This window comes from Ochotona princeps, chromosome 1 (genome assembly GCF_030435755.1).
Source record: "Ochotona princeps isolate mOchPri1 chromosome 1, mOchPri1.hap1, whole genome shotgun sequence".
Classification (NCBI taxonomy): Eukaryota; Metazoa; Chordata; class Mammalia; order Lagomorpha; family Ochotonidae; genus Ochotona; species Ochotona princeps.
This window is the reverse complement of record NC_080832.1, coordinates 74,890,185-74,906,143: the sequence shown is the minus strand read 5'-3', so window position 1 is coordinate 74,906,143 and position 15,959 is coordinate 74,890,185. Positions and strand designations below refer to the sequence as shown.

General features: G+C 43.2%; 1 protein-coding gene across 7 annotated transcripts in view; it reads right to left on the bottom strand.

The window, feature by feature from the left end:
* The window catches only part of SNAP91 (synaptosome associated protein 91), a 126,796-nt gene extending 111,108 nt beyond the window's left edge, over positions 1 to 15,688 (bottom strand). For all 7 annotated transcript variants that reach the window (XM_058661054.1, XM_058661055.1, XM_036493880.2 and 4 more), the window contains exons 1-2: positions 15,441 to 15,688; positions 14,407 to 14,567 (exon numbers count right to left, since the gene is read on the bottom strand). In XM_058661054.1, coding sequence (XP_058517037.1) covers positions 14,407 to 14,536 — 130 coding nt within the window. In that variant the 5' untranslated portion in view covers positions 14,537 to 14,567; positions 15,441 to 15,688. The remainder of the gene's footprint in view (positions 1 to 14,406; positions 14,568 to 15,440) is intronic.
* Between the last annotated feature and the right edge of the window lie 271 nt (positions 15,689 to 15,959).

Below are 15,959 nucleotides of genomic sequence, written 5' to 3'. Positions count from 1 at the left end.
ACAATTTTTTACATATCAAGTAATACTAATATGACTTTCATTGCTCATATTTTAAAGAAATTGAGTAATATACTTGGCTGAAGAAAGGTTAAATTTTAAACAAAAAGTTCAAAACATCTTTTTCCTGTCACAGTTGCTGTAACTGTCTACCAATGCAAACTTTAAAGTTAAAAATAATCACCTTTTACTATTAAGCAGAGAGGCAAAATCACTGGGTTACTGACTAAGGAAAGAGTAACTGGCAAACAAATCCAGGCTTGGCACCATCCATGCTGAATGCCAATCAAAGCTTTGGAGAAAGGAGAGAAATAATCAATTTGCAATATGTGCCAAGGATGGGACAGAAAGCAAAGAAAACTGGCCAGCCACCAGAGATCAATTTTCAGAATCATGTGGTCCCTCTGAAAAAAAAAATAACAGTAGACAGCTTAATTCTAGATGTTAATAATCAGACTGTAAGAGAGCTCCATGCAGATCTCAGGGACTTAAAAACCTTACTTTTAAGATGTAGGTACCAAACCATAATCTAATTTATTTTTCCCTGGACTCAGTGGAATCTGCTATGTGCTCACATTCAATTTCTTCTTCCATTTTTCACATCTCCCAGGTTTTCCTGCATCCTTGTGAAGCTATTAACTTCGTTCTTGCCATGGTTACATATAGAAGTGATCTTTATGCCTGAACCTAATTCTTTCTCTGCAACACTTCCCGCTTCTTTCTTCCTCCCTCTGTCCATCAAATTTGCAAGAGAATACCATGACCTGAGCTAACAACATCCTAATTCTTCTCCTTGAATTTGTAAAACGAAATCTGGGAAAGAGTCTGTTTCTCTCAGTGAGGCCATGATGATTTGTTCCTGGAAGCTTTAGTCCTCTATATTTCCACCTTCACTGAGAAAGTTATTCAGAAACAGGAGGCATGGAGAATCCTGAGAAAGTACCAGAAGAGATGAACTTTATTCCTGCCTTTTCTTCACTTTTGTACCAAGTAACTTCTTGCCCCTCTAGTTTGAGCTATTTCAAACTGGGAAGCACAAGTTTTGGATAATATGGATACAGTATAAAAAACAAACATCTTTCAATCACAGACATCACAGTCTCCCAAAAATTACAGCCATATACACACTTCAAAATTTGAAAATTGGGTTATGAATCACAATTTTTCTTTCTATATTAAATACATTTTAACAATCCCATCTTAAGGTTGTTCAGTATTGGTTGAATACAGTGTCATTTTCAAATGAAGTATTTAGGTATGCTTAACTTAATATCCCTGTATATATAAAAATACTCTTGAAATTTCTTTATTTTTCCAACTATTTCAGACGAGATCGGGCACGTTCAGGGTGGTATGGCTGCTGACTATTTTTCCAACTATTTCAAAGAGATAACATTATTAGAAGTCAAATTGCTGGGTGAGTCAAAAGATTTTCAAAGATTTTGATTGATATTGTCAATCTACCTTCCCATATATTTAGACCAATTTACACTCCCACTGACTCCGTGTTGAATTCATACACTTTCTTCGGAGAAAGGAACATCAAGAGGACCTATTTTCTTAATTCAAAGCATGATTTCCTAAAGTTACTAGTATGTTTTACAATAAAGACCAATGTCAAATCTCTATTTCACTGAGACAGAGTGAAAACAGTCCCCTATCATAGTAATGTCACTGTGATACAGGGCACATAACAAAGTAAAACATAATTACAGCTTTAGTGACTCCTTTGGAAGCATGATGAGAATTATTGTGGGACAAAAAACAAATAAAACAAATAAAGAACCACAAAGCACAAAGGAGATGCAGGTGGTAGCAGCTGATTTTCACTGCACTCATTTGGGGTTGATCATACAGCCCCAAATTAGCTTCCCAAGGAACTTTCCATGAGTACACTCATGTTCATTCAAGGTCACCAAAACAAGAATATTACGCATTAAAATAAGGGGTACTAAGTCACAGCTAGATGCAAGTCAAAAGTTTTTGGGGTTGATTGCACAGTAGTTACTACAGAAAATGCTAATATAATCCTCATTTCCCTCTCCAAAAAACTCACAAAGATAGGATTTTGAATGTTTTAATTACAGACAAATGTTAAATGTTTGTGTATGTGTGCACTACTTTAAATTCTTAAAATGTGCTTTGCTGTCTTTGTAGATAATAGTCTGCACAGCTTGTCCCCACCTCACCTATACAAGTCCCATTGGTTCTTCTATTTGGGCTTAAACATTACTTCCTCTGCAATGTAACTCTATGGTAGTCTTCCCCTTCCTTGATGAAATTTTCTTCTTTTTAAACCACTTGAAACTTTTTTTTTATATTTCAGTATCTGCTACTAAGTCATAAGCTCTCTGAGGCAAGAGCTGTGTGTATTTAACTCTTTGTGGGACCCCTTTAACCTGGGACAATTCCCGGAATTTGATAAATATCCAAATATTTGTTAAATGAAATAATAATGGGATTGTGCTAGGTAAGCTGCCCAAAGCCTCAACACTAAAAATAATTTCTAATTTCCTCCAAATAGGTCATTAGGAAACAAATATGTTGACATTTTTCCTCTTTCACAAATCAAAGGAATCCAAAGTTTTAAGTTAAGCTTATACCCTTTCCTCATTACTCATCTAAAATCCTCAAGTTATTAACAGTCACATTGTCATGTTAGTGAATAATATCACTAAATACATAGTGAATAAAATATTTTTGGTGAAAATTGAAACTATGTAGCCACTTACAAAATTGTGCTTTTCCTTATAACCGATCTTAAGCACTACAAGTGGCTTTTTAAAAGCAATGCTACCCAGTCACATCCAAACAAAACAAACAAACAAAAAAATGGGTTCTCAGATATCCATACACAAAACACTGTTAAAGGAGTCCTCTAATATTAATACCTAGTTATCTAATAGTCAATAACAATATGGGCCAAGAAAATCATATATAAGCTTTAAATATACAACCAAAAAATTAGGAATATAATTCTTTAAAAATATAAATATTTTTATAATTTATTTGCTTGTTAGCTATTCCAACTTTCCATATAAACCTAAAATTTTTCCCAAGTTAAAGTTTTGTCATATCAAAAGAGTGTAAGAGATGAAAGACTATGAGGAAAAACCTGATGACCCTGTATGTCTGGAGTTAGGGATAAGACAGCCTCATGGAACTATGGACTGAAGAGAGACGAAAAATCCACCAAACACAATCCCATCATGGCTCAGAGAGTTATATGACAGAGATAAAGGTACAAGGGGCTACCTAATCCTTAGGGGGGGAATGCCTAAAACTATCATTTAGAAATAGAATCTCAGGGGTCTCAGGATGGGGCGTCTCATGCCTGGATCCCAGATGCCAGCCACCATGTGCACGTGGTGAGTTGTCCCAGGGCCAGTTTGCCATTAGGTGCCAGGCTCCGCCTGCTGGCCGCCCGGCTGGGCAGCTCGGGTTTTGGTTCTTTGAATCGCTGCTTAGGTAGCTCCAGGTTGAACCCACTGTGCTTCGAGGACGTGAATCAATCGTAAAGATTCCCAATGACAGTAACTCTTCCTTTGAAAAACTTGTAATCACTGAACAATGCTGACCACCAAACACCAGTCCATTGAAAAGTTATGGCTCGGGGCTTGTCCAGCAGAATCATATCCTGTTACCTGACATGATGATGGATCATGACAAGGGTCACATTAAGCAGGTACATGACATTAACTAGCACTCGAGAACCATATCTGGGGGTAGATTCTGTGAGGGATGTGTGGGCCAAACCCTGTGGAAATTTTAGCCCCACTGGTTAACTCGAGTGTTGGGGTGGTGATGGACTAAGCTAGGTGTGACCAAGGAGTCTGCCATCAATCACAGGTAAAGGAACCCACAACAATCTGGACTGGTCAAGGCAGCAGCACCCAAATGTACATCCTGAATAGGGTGTGGGGTGGGCCGGGCTGCAACATTCACCAGCTCATTTACAGCCAAATGGAAGGCCAGACTCCGCCAGAAACTGGCCTAAACCCAATGGCATGTATGAGGACTGGGTCTGGGAGTGGATTAAGTGGAGGAAATTGGGAAACTCCCTTGGTGAGTCATAGCTCCCACTGGTGAACATGTGGTCCGGACCTGGGGGTCGGATAAGCTGGGCAAAGCAGCTCCAACAGCTGTGTAATGTGTCAGTTGGTAATGGAACAGGGTGGACCAGGCAGGACTGAGCAAACCTTAGCCCACAAGCGAAACTAGAGATCAGGATGGAGCACAGGTCATGCCGAGCTAGGCTCTTGCACCTACTGGTCTGCATGAGCCAGGAACGCTAAGCCACAGTGTCTAAGGCAGAGGTCAGGACAGGTGAGGGGGCTGAGCCAAGCTGAGTCAGAGCAACCACTGGCATGCACGTGATCTGTGGCTGGGAATAGGCCCGGTTGGGGAGCTAAGGGGACAACCCTAGCTGGGTTGAGATTCCCACCAAGGAGCACATGGGCTGGAATGGGGGCTGTGTTCTGATCAGGAAACAGTTGTATAGTTTCCCTTGCCACAATTGTGGACTGGGATTGGATGCACCGAGCCGGGTCAGACTCCAGCACCCTCTGGTGTCCTGGAGGGCCAGGGTAGGTGTGGGATGGACAAGGCAAGGTCTCAACCTCTACTGAGCCATGTGTGAGCCATATGTGGGTATGGACAAGCCATGGCTGGGCTGAAACATCCAACAGCAAGGACCAGTTTGGGTTGAAGGCCTGTCAGGAAAAACCACTGTTCCTGCTAGGACAGGAGGTGAACTGAGTAGGGCTGGCTCATGGACCCCCTCGTATGCACAAAATCTGGCATTGGGAGACGTTCTGATGGAGGAGCCTGGGCAACTCCTCTGGCAGGACACAGACCCTGCAGGTAAGCACAAGAAGCATGATAGGAAACAACCCAGAATAGGCCATGGAAAGTTACCCACTGGCATACATTTGGCATGGGTCGGGGGAAGACCAGGCTGAATCAGTGCTTGTCATCCACTGGCAGATCCAAGCATCAGAACAGTGTGGGTCAAGCCTGGTTTGGTCGCAACAAAAACTAGTGCACAATGCAGAATGCCAAGCAGAGGTTTCCTATACCGGATGTGACCGCAGCTCCCAACCAGCACACGTGAGAACCAGGAAGGGAGGGGGCGCAGCCAGCCAGGAAATAAGGGGTGGTTCCCTTGCTGGACAGCTACTCCCTGGAGAATGTGAGCTGGGATGGGGGCTGACCAGACTGGGCAGGGCTACAATACCTGTGCGCCTCATGTGGACCAAATCAGGGAAAAGCCAGGCTGGGCTGATTATTCCCACTGGTGCAAACAAAATTAGAGTGGGTGAGGGTTGTTTGGGCTTAGCCGCAGCATCAGCTGGCAGAAGCTGGCACTGGGGTCTAATTCTGTCAAGTCAAACCACAGAACTACCTGGAGAGTGCATAATCTGGGAGTGGGAGAGGCCTGGGAGGGAAATAGTGGGCTCCTCCCTCTTGGGTTACCACTTCCACGGGAGGGCACAAAAACTAGGACAGAAGCTGGGGTGGCTAGACAGATACCCAACAGCATCTGTGTGGGCTGCATCATGGAGCTGGTGAGATGGAGCAAAGTTTTAATACCCATTGACATGTACGAGAGCCAAATGGGGTGTGGGACAGACTGGACTAGTCTGCTACACATACTGGCAAGCCAGGGTAGGGGGTGGGCCTGGTGGGGGTTATTGTGGGTCACTCCAACTAGGCTGCAGCTCCTACTGGTTTATGTGAGGGCCGAGTATGTGCTGGCAGAACCAGGCTGGACTGCAACACCCATTGGTTCCAGTGGAAGTTGGGGCTGAAAACAGAACCAACCCAGTGATCGCAACCACCTGATCAGGGCAATGGACTGTGCCGGGCTCTGTACTTGCTAGAACATACAAGAATCTGGTCTGAGATCTTTGGAGATCTCCCCAATCGGAATGCTGGACTTAGAACCCTAACCAAGAAAACACAGAAGACAGAACAGGTTAATCAACCATCTCAGCTATATGTTGGCAGTGAAAAACTGGGCAAACGGAGACTCGATGGACTATGTCAATCAGTGGATTCTTCAAAGACCTCATCGTGCTTGGAGTGGCAAGATTGGCAGCGATTCATAACTGGTGAACTATCAAAACCACTTGAGCAAGAATCTTGGAGCAAGCCCTACACCCGGGACCTGGGGAGGGTGGGAAACTGGGTGGGCCTTCTCCCTTAATACCCCCCTTTAAACATGAAGGAAACAATATAGGAATAATAGTCTTACCCACTTTCCTATAGCCCGTGAACCTTTTTACTCTAATTAACTATGTAAAGATTGTCAAAAATATAATAAAAAAATTTAAAAAAAAGAAATAGAATCTCAAATAAATTAAGACACAGAAATGGCATAGGCAAAGGTCCACAAGCAGTGCAGAGTACAGTAAATCCAATTAATTTCAAAGTAATTTAGGAATGAAGAAGTCTGTATATGTGTGAACTGTGAGTGTGTGTGTGTAAACAAAGGTTAGGAAAATAGATTGCTTCTAAGTTTAGCATGCAGGTGGATTACAAGGAAAAAATATCTGATAAATATTACAGGCATCCTTCCACCATTGGACTGAACTCACAGGAAAATAAAAGCCAAGAAAGAAAGATGCTACAGAAAATCCCTTGGATAAATACTAGTGAAGGGAAGCCTGCCCTGAAGACATGTGTTAATCTGAGCAGCCTGTGGGCTAAGATCTTAACAGCCCTGTGTCAAACAAGAAGCAAGAACTTTGGAACTAAGAAAAATCATGAATGGAAATTGAACCTCTCCCTCCTCCTATGAAAAGTCTGTTTAGAGACATGAAGTATAATATCTGTCTAATCATATTAGACAACAATCACTGATAACTGAAAGAGATTTCCAGGACTAATGAGAGGTATAAATTCTCAGGTTGAGGGAACTCAACAAGTTCCCAATAGGATCAACAAAAGGAAAGCCACCTTCAGACACAGTTACGCAACAGAAGGACAAGACAAAATTGAAAGGCAGCCATTGAATTAAATGTTTTACCAGAAGGCAGGCAGACTACTGGATGGATTCTTAAGAACAAGATTAGAAAGTAAATTAACGAAACATTATCTTCCATGAGAAAATAGTTGTCATTCTAGAAACACTGTCTATTAACATCATAAATAAAAATTTAAAAAATTAAGATAAAAATTTAGGTTATTTGTAAAGAACCTCACTGAAGGAGCTTTAGGTTACAGTTTGTCAGGAGGGGTTAGGAGAAGGCCAAGTGACCTAAGCATTTTGAATAGACAGAAATGAAAAAGAGAGAGAGAGAGAGTCTTAAAGATAATGATGAAATGGTAAACAGAAAAATAGTTACAAGGTAGACATATGTATACAAATGTTGATTTAAATAATAATATCTCACTTTGAAGGTTAAGACCATAGCATATTTTTATGTTCTCAGCATATGCATCACTAGATAGCAAAGTATTTTGTCAACTACAACAAAAACATTTCAGTATAATAAACACACTGGTCAATGATAGCATGTAACCTACATGTGGATGATTAAAGCAATACTTCTAAGTACCTTTGGGAAGAAAAATGACATATTGAGTTACTTTAGACCTACGCATATTAGATACTTAAGAGTCATCACCAAAAGACATATTAATGTGCAGCTTCCAAACTCTAGAAGGGGAAAGTAGAAGTCAAAGTAAAAGCATGGAGAAGAAGTAAAAACCAAATAATTAAGGGATCAAGGGTGGATGAGTGTGTTACAATGGCACAACTCACAGTAATGGCACCAATAGTACCAACAGTAGCAACTGTACCAGTAATGGTTAGCTGGAGTAGTGGGAAGTAAAAACTGATCCTTTGTTGCATCTTCGTTGTGTCAAGCTATGGGTTCAATATTTTATATGCATTATCTCACTTATTCTTCAACCAAAAGTGAAGTAAGTGCTATATTATCAACCTTCATTTTACAGATTACCCAGGATCAATTATTTTAAAATAATTGATCAAACAGGAGTTGATAAATGAGGGGTAACTCTCAACTTCAGAATTTGAGCAATCGAGTAGACAATTCCTGGAACCCAGTAACAATTCTAACATTCCACGCATGAATTAATCCAGTAACAGACACAAGATCTCCAAGGAGGGGCTGAGTTCTGTCTGTCTCATTTGGAATGGCGCATCACCAGGCTTTCTAGAAACTGGTAGTGGAAGATAAACAAAAATAAAGGATGACAGGTTAGTTATTTGAAAGAGATTACGGAGTCCTAGCAAGGTTGTATGGGGGTGGACTTTGTTTTGAAAGAAAAATGTTTATAAGAGAGATGGAAGAAAAGATAAAAATGGTGGATCTAAGATAATGGCTTACATGAAAAGGAGGAGAGTCTACATTTAAAATGAAGGTGCTGGGCAAGTGTTGGCCTACAAATAAGCTGCCAGCTGAAACCCCTATCACAGTACCTGGGTCAGGTGATGGCTCCCGATTCTAGCTGCCTGCCAAGGCAGACCCTGGAAGGTGTCTAGCAGGTGATGACTCAAGTATAAAAATAAAAGCACTAACTTTGGGAGGATATAATCAAATGGTTAGTTCAAATGCTAAGACCACACACACTGGGCAAAGGCCTCTCCCTAAATGGCCAGGAATAGCAAAATATAAAATCCTTTAGAAGATACGATACCCTCAACAGAGACATACTGGAGAAGTCTAATCTTTCTAAGGTACAAGGAGGATTCTCAAACCAGAACTCCAGATGGGAGAACAGGACATTAGCCTCAGGATTCAATAACTTAGACCCTCATGTTCACGCTTTCATCTGCTGGCCAAGAAAGAGTTCATCAACCTGTACTGGGAAATACCATTCAACTACTCTCCCCTTTATGAGAAAGTAAACAAAAACAGGGCAATTCCCACATTACCAAATAAGAAAATAGACATAGCCAACCTTTACATTTACAAGCAAATAATACCTTTCTCTAAAATGAGAGGGCTGTTCAGAAAAGGAAACTGATGAATAAATATTTCAGTGTTAAACACGTGCTTGTGATTTAAATTCACAATTGCTTTATTTGAAGATTCTGTGAGGAAATGCTGGCTCAGGAACTGAGTCACCTAAAACAGAACCCTCTAAGAAAAGTGCCCGTGGCTCTCAGAGAACAGGGTCCTTTGTAACTTATGACCTTCTTTACCAATTTATTGAAACCAGGAGAAGCTCTGAGGAACACCACATCTCAGCACCAATCAATTAATTGATTTGAAGGGAAGATGTAAAATAGTAAAAGGATATTTATTTGCAAAAGCTAAGACAGATCCATGGCAACCAAATGTACAGATTAAATTACAATTAAGTCTTCAGCAACCACTAATTTAACATTAATACTTAAGTGACAACGTATCAAAATCTAGATGTTTTCTAACATACGAACAAACATGTGCTTCTATTACTCCTTAAACATGTGCTTCTAAATCACTGAAGCAACTTTTAATAAATCAGTTTGAGTTGCCAGTTTCATACAAGTTCTAAGAACCTGCCAATCACACTGATCATTGAATGGAGAAAGATCTAAAGTGACCCCAACATTTTTAACACTATACAATTAAAGACTCCTAAATGAACCAGAAGGAAAAAAAAAAGGTTACTACACTAACTGATATATAGCCTGCTTAACTATTTTTAAGTCATTTCTAAAAGGTGTATTCTTTCTCACTACCCAAGACCTTCTGCCATGCTCTGATCTCTCCTGCTCCCAAAAACCCCTGAATGTCACAAGCTCACTTTTTGCCCCTCATGGGATATAGAAAATAACCCACAGGTTAGACTTCTTACAGATTCCAGGGATAAAGACAATCAGAGTCAAAGCTTTTCATATATCTATTCCCCGCATCTTTCCTTGACTAAAATATTAGAGTCTGTTGTAAGCCATCTCCACAACTGGGCTGGATCTTCTGGTGAAATCAAGAAGGAACACAGAATGCATCCAAAAGGACAAATGAGGACAAATGGATTCAAGACAAAATACATTTACAGAAAGGTAGTGCTCATAGTAAAAGATCCTAAGGGTTCAGAAAAATGTTATCAATTATTCCACGTACTATATTCAATATGTTCTATTTATTTTTAGGTTTTCCAGTACAAAATAGATATCTATAAATGGTACCCAATGAATTTATATAAAAACTGGATTTCTATAAGTCAAAATGTTTCATATGTACTAAATAATTTTATATAAATCAAACTGACTTTGAAATTTAAATTTTCATTCTATTTTTACTCACAAAACCTTTTTATTAATGAAGTAAAACAGCACAAATTTTATAATGCTTCTCAATATATTCTTTTGATCAAAACCAAGTTCATATCTCATATTATCTTGGTCAGACATTCTTGTAAGCAATGGAGTCTTGGGGGCTGGTGCTGTTACTCAATAGGCTAATCCTAAACCTGCTAGTGCCAGCATGAGGAGAATAGACAATGGGGTCCAAGCAATTGCACTGCTATCTATTGCTGCTTTCTCAGGCACATATGCAGGCAGCTGGAATAGAAATGGAGCAGCTGGAACACTTACAGGTGCCCATACAGGATGCCAGCATTGCAGGAGGTATCTTAACATGCTGTACCATACACCAACCCCTAAACTAACACTTTATATATTAAGCAGACCTTTCATAAAAATTCGGAGTCCAATTAGCCTAGTAGGTTTTTAAAAGATCACAGAATCATAAGCTCTATTGTTTTAATTTTTTTGAATTGGAAAGACAGATTTACAGAGAGAAGGAGAGACAGAGAGAAAGATCCTCCATCTGCTGGTTCACTCTCCAAGTGGCCTCAACAGCCAGAGGTGAACCAATCCAAAATCAGGAGTTAGGAGCTTCTTCAAGGTCTCCCACTTGGGTACAGGATCCCAAAGCTTTGAATCATCTCCTACTGCTTTCCCAGGCCACAAGCAGGGAACCGAAAGGGAAGTGGAGCAGCCAGGATATGAATCAGCTCCCACATGGGATCCTGGCATGTGGGACACAAGGACTTTATAGTCACTAGGCTACTACAACAGACCCAACTCTATTCTTACAACATTCTAATCCAAACAAACTGTTACATATAAACTAATAGTAAATTAAACTTTCCAGAATATTTCAAGTGGCAGGGCTGGTGCTTTGGAGCAGTGGGTTTGGCAATGTCAGCATCCCCTGTGAGCTCAGGCTGGAGTTCCAGGTACTCCATTTCCAATCCAGCTCCCTGCTAAAGCACCTTGGAAAACAAGAGAAGATGGTGGCTGCCACTAATGTGAGATACCTAGATGGAACCCCAGCTTCCTGGCTTCAGCTTGGCCAGCCCTTGCAGATACAGTCATTTGAAGAGTGAACTAGTAGACTGAAGATCTCTTTCTCTTTGCCTTTGAAATGAATAAATAATTGTTTAAAGTTTCAAATGTCAGTCTCTACAGTTTATGCTGTTTTCCTTTTAAACAGTATTTAATATCTCCAAAACTAAAATTCTGACTACTTAAGAATCCTTCCATGCCTATAAGTCTAATATTGTGACTGCATGTTTAAATAACAAGTATAATTTACTTTTTTTTTTTTTTTAAAGATTTATTTATTTTGTTACAAAGTCAGATATACAGAGAGGAGGAGAGACAGAGAGGAAGATCTTCCATCCGATGATTCACTCCCCAAGTGAGCCGCAACAGGCCGGTGCGCGCCAATCCGAAGCCGGGAACCAGGAACCTCTTCTGGGTCTCCCATACGGGTACAGGGTCCCAATGCATTGGGCTGTCCTCAACTGCTTTCCCAGGCCACAAGCAGGGAGCTGGATGGGAAGTGGAGCTGCCGGGATTAGAACCGGCGCCCATATGGGATCCCGGGGCATTGAAGGCGAGGACTTTAGCCGCTAGGCCACGCCGCCGGGCCCAGTATAATTTACTTTTATAACTGACGTGTTACTGAACATCTGTGAATAAGTTACTAAGGGAGTCTGCCATTTTTGAAAGAACTTCAAGAGGAATTGTGAGCAAAAGCATATTTGTAAAATGCATGTAGATATATAATAATTTAAATATTCACGTTTTCCATGTCACCTTTTCTTAGAATAGAACATATCAGTAGTGTGGTATGTCTTTTTCCAAAATCCACAGAAAGGTTGATTTTAGGTAAAATAATTTATTTTAGAATGTATTGGAAAAAGTACACATTTAAAGGAAAAAAACCACATTTACAAAAACTCCCCAGTGTTTGGATTTTTTTGCTCATTTTTTAGTGACAGAACTATGATTTTTTTATTCAGATCACAGAAATTGAAATGTGGATTGGTTGTGATGCTATCTCATGCAAAGCAGCGAAAGTATTCTAAAATTAGACTGTTTAAGCAAACATAGGTCTTATTCTACTCCCACTCCACACGCCTTCAGAAAGTAAATACAAAGATACTTCAACAAATTTGTGAAAAAGTAGAATGAAAAGCTAATGGACATTCCCCTGGACTTTTTGAAGTGCCTTCATTACTAAATGGACTACAAACAATAGTTTGTACAGAAATTAAAAGCCATGAAAGACAACTGTAGTCCTTGAAACAGTTAAGGGATTACAGATTAGTACCATAAAGCTCAGTGCCTAGCTCACAGTAACTGCTCAATTAATCTTTAAATCATGACTATGATTTAACAGTCATATTAACAATTCAATATCAGCTCCTATTTCATCTGCTTCTTTTAACACGGACTTTTCTTCCTAAAATGTACATCCTCAAAATCACCTCATTCACCGGTACATACTAAACATACTAGGGACCTCCCATATTCAAAATGCTAAGGCAAGGTGACTCAATGTTTAATTATGGAAGACATTCCTGGTCTGAATGATGTCTCAATGAAATGCTCTGGAATACAGTGATATCCTGGTTTTTTTTTTTTCATACAGATTGTTAGCATATAGTAAATCCATTACTTGTGTATACATTCATTTAGCTATCATTTTCATGAGAGATCATTAGCATGTAGTAAACTTACAGCCTATTTTTTTAAATTACGAGACTTTTCTAGACTGACATACATCTTTAAGACATGAGTCATCTATTGAGAATTGGGCAAACTGATGGAAAGATGGTTAAATGATTCAGCAAGTTGCAGCAAAATGAGCTGATCATGAGTTTGTGACTTCCGCCTTGGGGAGGTTTCTGGCCCTACTGGCCTCTCTTGGGCTGTGCTGTCCATAGCATGAAACATTCCCTTGGAAAAAAAAAAAAGTAATGGTTTTTTCCCTAAAACAATCTTCTAGAAATGAAATAATCCAATTCCATGGGACAACAGGTTCACAAAACTGGAAATTCTTCCAATGTCCATTTGTTATCTTCAACCAGCCTCACTCATTCAATGACAGGACTAGAGGTAGTCTAACACTAATGCCATTTTCTGTATTACACAAGGAGACAGTAGGAGATGCCTGAGGCAAAGATGAAGGAAGCAAGGTTACACTGTGTCTCATGTCAATCCTGATCTTCACCAATCAATATCAAAACATCACCGAAGATCCTAAGCAGGTGCAAAACACTGAAGAGCAAATAAAGGCTACATTCTGACTCACTCATATTTAGCAAGCAGGTGAAAACCCATTCCATCTCATTTAGCCTTCAATATGAAAGATAGACCATATTTTTTAAATGCAAAATTTCAAAAACTCATAACTGGAATCAAATAATGAATCTGACCCCCCCCCAAAAAAAACCCCTACAAATTAAATGTTTTCATCTAAGATTAGTTTATCTCAAAAGCTGGGCAGGCCCAACCATTTTGTGGCCATACACTGTCTTTCCACCCAGTGTTTTCTAAGAACAGCACAAAGAAGTGTGCCACGACAGAGAATGAGTTTGCCACAATGAAGGGCCAGCTCCTCACCCACAGGCTTGTATTCAACTCTTTGGTGTGGTGACCTCTGACACCTGGCACTCCTGTGAACAAGATGGTGCTCTTTTAAAACTGCACCAAATGTATTTAGGTAACAAGGAGGGCAATAAACTTGACCTTCCAAGCAGGGTGATAAGCTTGACCTTTGGGGATAAGCTTGACCTTTGGGGAATGTGCTTTGTCTTCACTGTGCAACCGTCCCCTATCTTCCTCTCTGCTGTCGGGGTGGGAGTAAAAGAGAATATTCCCCCCTCCAAAAAAAGACAAAGAACCTAACCCAGAAGGTAGAATTTGTGCAACCAGAATATTCTTTCGTCCACCAAAACTCTTAAGAGGCCAGTAAGAGGGAAAAAAAATGCTCAGAAGACAATGGTTCGAGATTGACCCAAGGCAGCTGGAATCTCCAGGGATGGAGATTCTGAGCTCAGGCTGCAGCGTGTTCAGTCAGCCAAGCCCTGGCCACGCTGCCGGCAGCCGGGAGCCTCTGCCATATCCATGTCCCACTTATATAAAGAGATGCTTACAGTCCAGGTGCTTTTTCTTGGGGCCCATCACTTCATGAGTGGTGGCTTTGCAGACCGCTCTCGCCACCGCAGAGCCAGTCACGCTGTACTGAGCCGCGGCGATCCGATCCGTGAGCGTTTGGCCCGACATCTTCTCCCGCCGGTTCTATCCGCCTCCTCTTCTGCAGGGGAAAAAGGAGATGGTCTGGCTTTAAACGAGTCCCTACCCTCAGAGAGCCCAGGCCCTGTGTGCTGCGGCCGCATGGCGGCTCTCTCCTCCGCTGTCCCTGCCCTGGGACCAGCAACACGCCAGGCTCTGCTCCTGTGCGCGGTCCAGAGGGTCCTGGCCGGGAGCAGATGGGTCACAGAACCCCCAGCGTGGGCTGCAGTGCCAGCATCGTGACATCGTCCGTATCCCTCCCCCACACGGTCCCCTCTCCGCTCGTGTGTCCCGCCTCACCCCTGACCATCAGGACTTTCCCCGCAACCTGATCCCCGGGTGCTGCACAGGCTGAGTGAACATCCGACTTAGTCCCAGGGCAATGCACCCACCGGGTGCCCATCTCCCTCTTCCCCGCCCCTGCGGTGTTGCCTCCTAGCAGTCTGCAGGCTTCCGCAAAAGGTTTGGATACCGAGCCCTGACCACCTCCCTCCTCTTCCTAGGGCTGCTGCAGCGATGGGCCTGTCCTCCTCCGGTAGCGGGGGAGATTATCCCCAGCGTTGCGCCATGTTCTGCCCTGCCCTTCCCTCGCTTCCTCGCCGGTGCCATCAGAACCCCTCCGAGGCCCTCCGTCTGAGTCTCCTTCCCTCAGGTCCCGCCTGAGGGGTCTCCTCAGGGCTCTGAGGAGATGCCGGAGTCTCAATGCGCCTCACGCAGCCATCCCGGCTTCGGAGCGGAGCCGGGCGGACTCCCAGCCCAGCCCCCTCCCGCCCGCGGGCGCGCCGCGGAGCTGTCACCCGGCCACTGCCCTTCTCTGCGCCCTAGGATTATCCTCCCGGATCCCCGCGAGGCCCTGGCGCGGGGAGGGTGCCGAGCGCCGGCCGCGGGTACTCACCCCGCCCCTGGAGCGGCGCCGCCCGCCGCAGGATGAGGGGAGCCGGGGCGCTGAGGGAAGAAGCCGCGGCGGGTGGGTGTGTGCAGCCGCTCGCCGACTCGGTGCCCTGAGGCTCGCGGTGCCTCCGCCCTGGCAGAGCCCCTGCCCTCAGTTCCCTGGTCCTGGCGCCCGCCGCCCGTGGCCCCAGAGAGCCGGTACCCGCCCGCCGCTGCCGCCTCCTCCGCCAGCGCCGCCGCGTCTCCCCAGCGCTCCGCGCTGCGTCCCCATCCCCGCCCCCACCTCGGCGGTGGCGGCTCCGACGAGTCAGGTGACGGCGGCGGACAAACCCGGGGAGGCGGCTGCCGAGCGCCTCGCCGCCCCCTCCCACTACTCACACACATACCGCCCCCCCACCCCACCCCAGGGGCCTCAGCTTAAAGGCGCGGGGGCCCGGTGCGTGAGCATCCACTGCCAGCGCGAACAGAGGCGGGAGGTGGGGAGGCGGGGAGGCTGACACTCACCCCTCTGGCCACCTTCTGG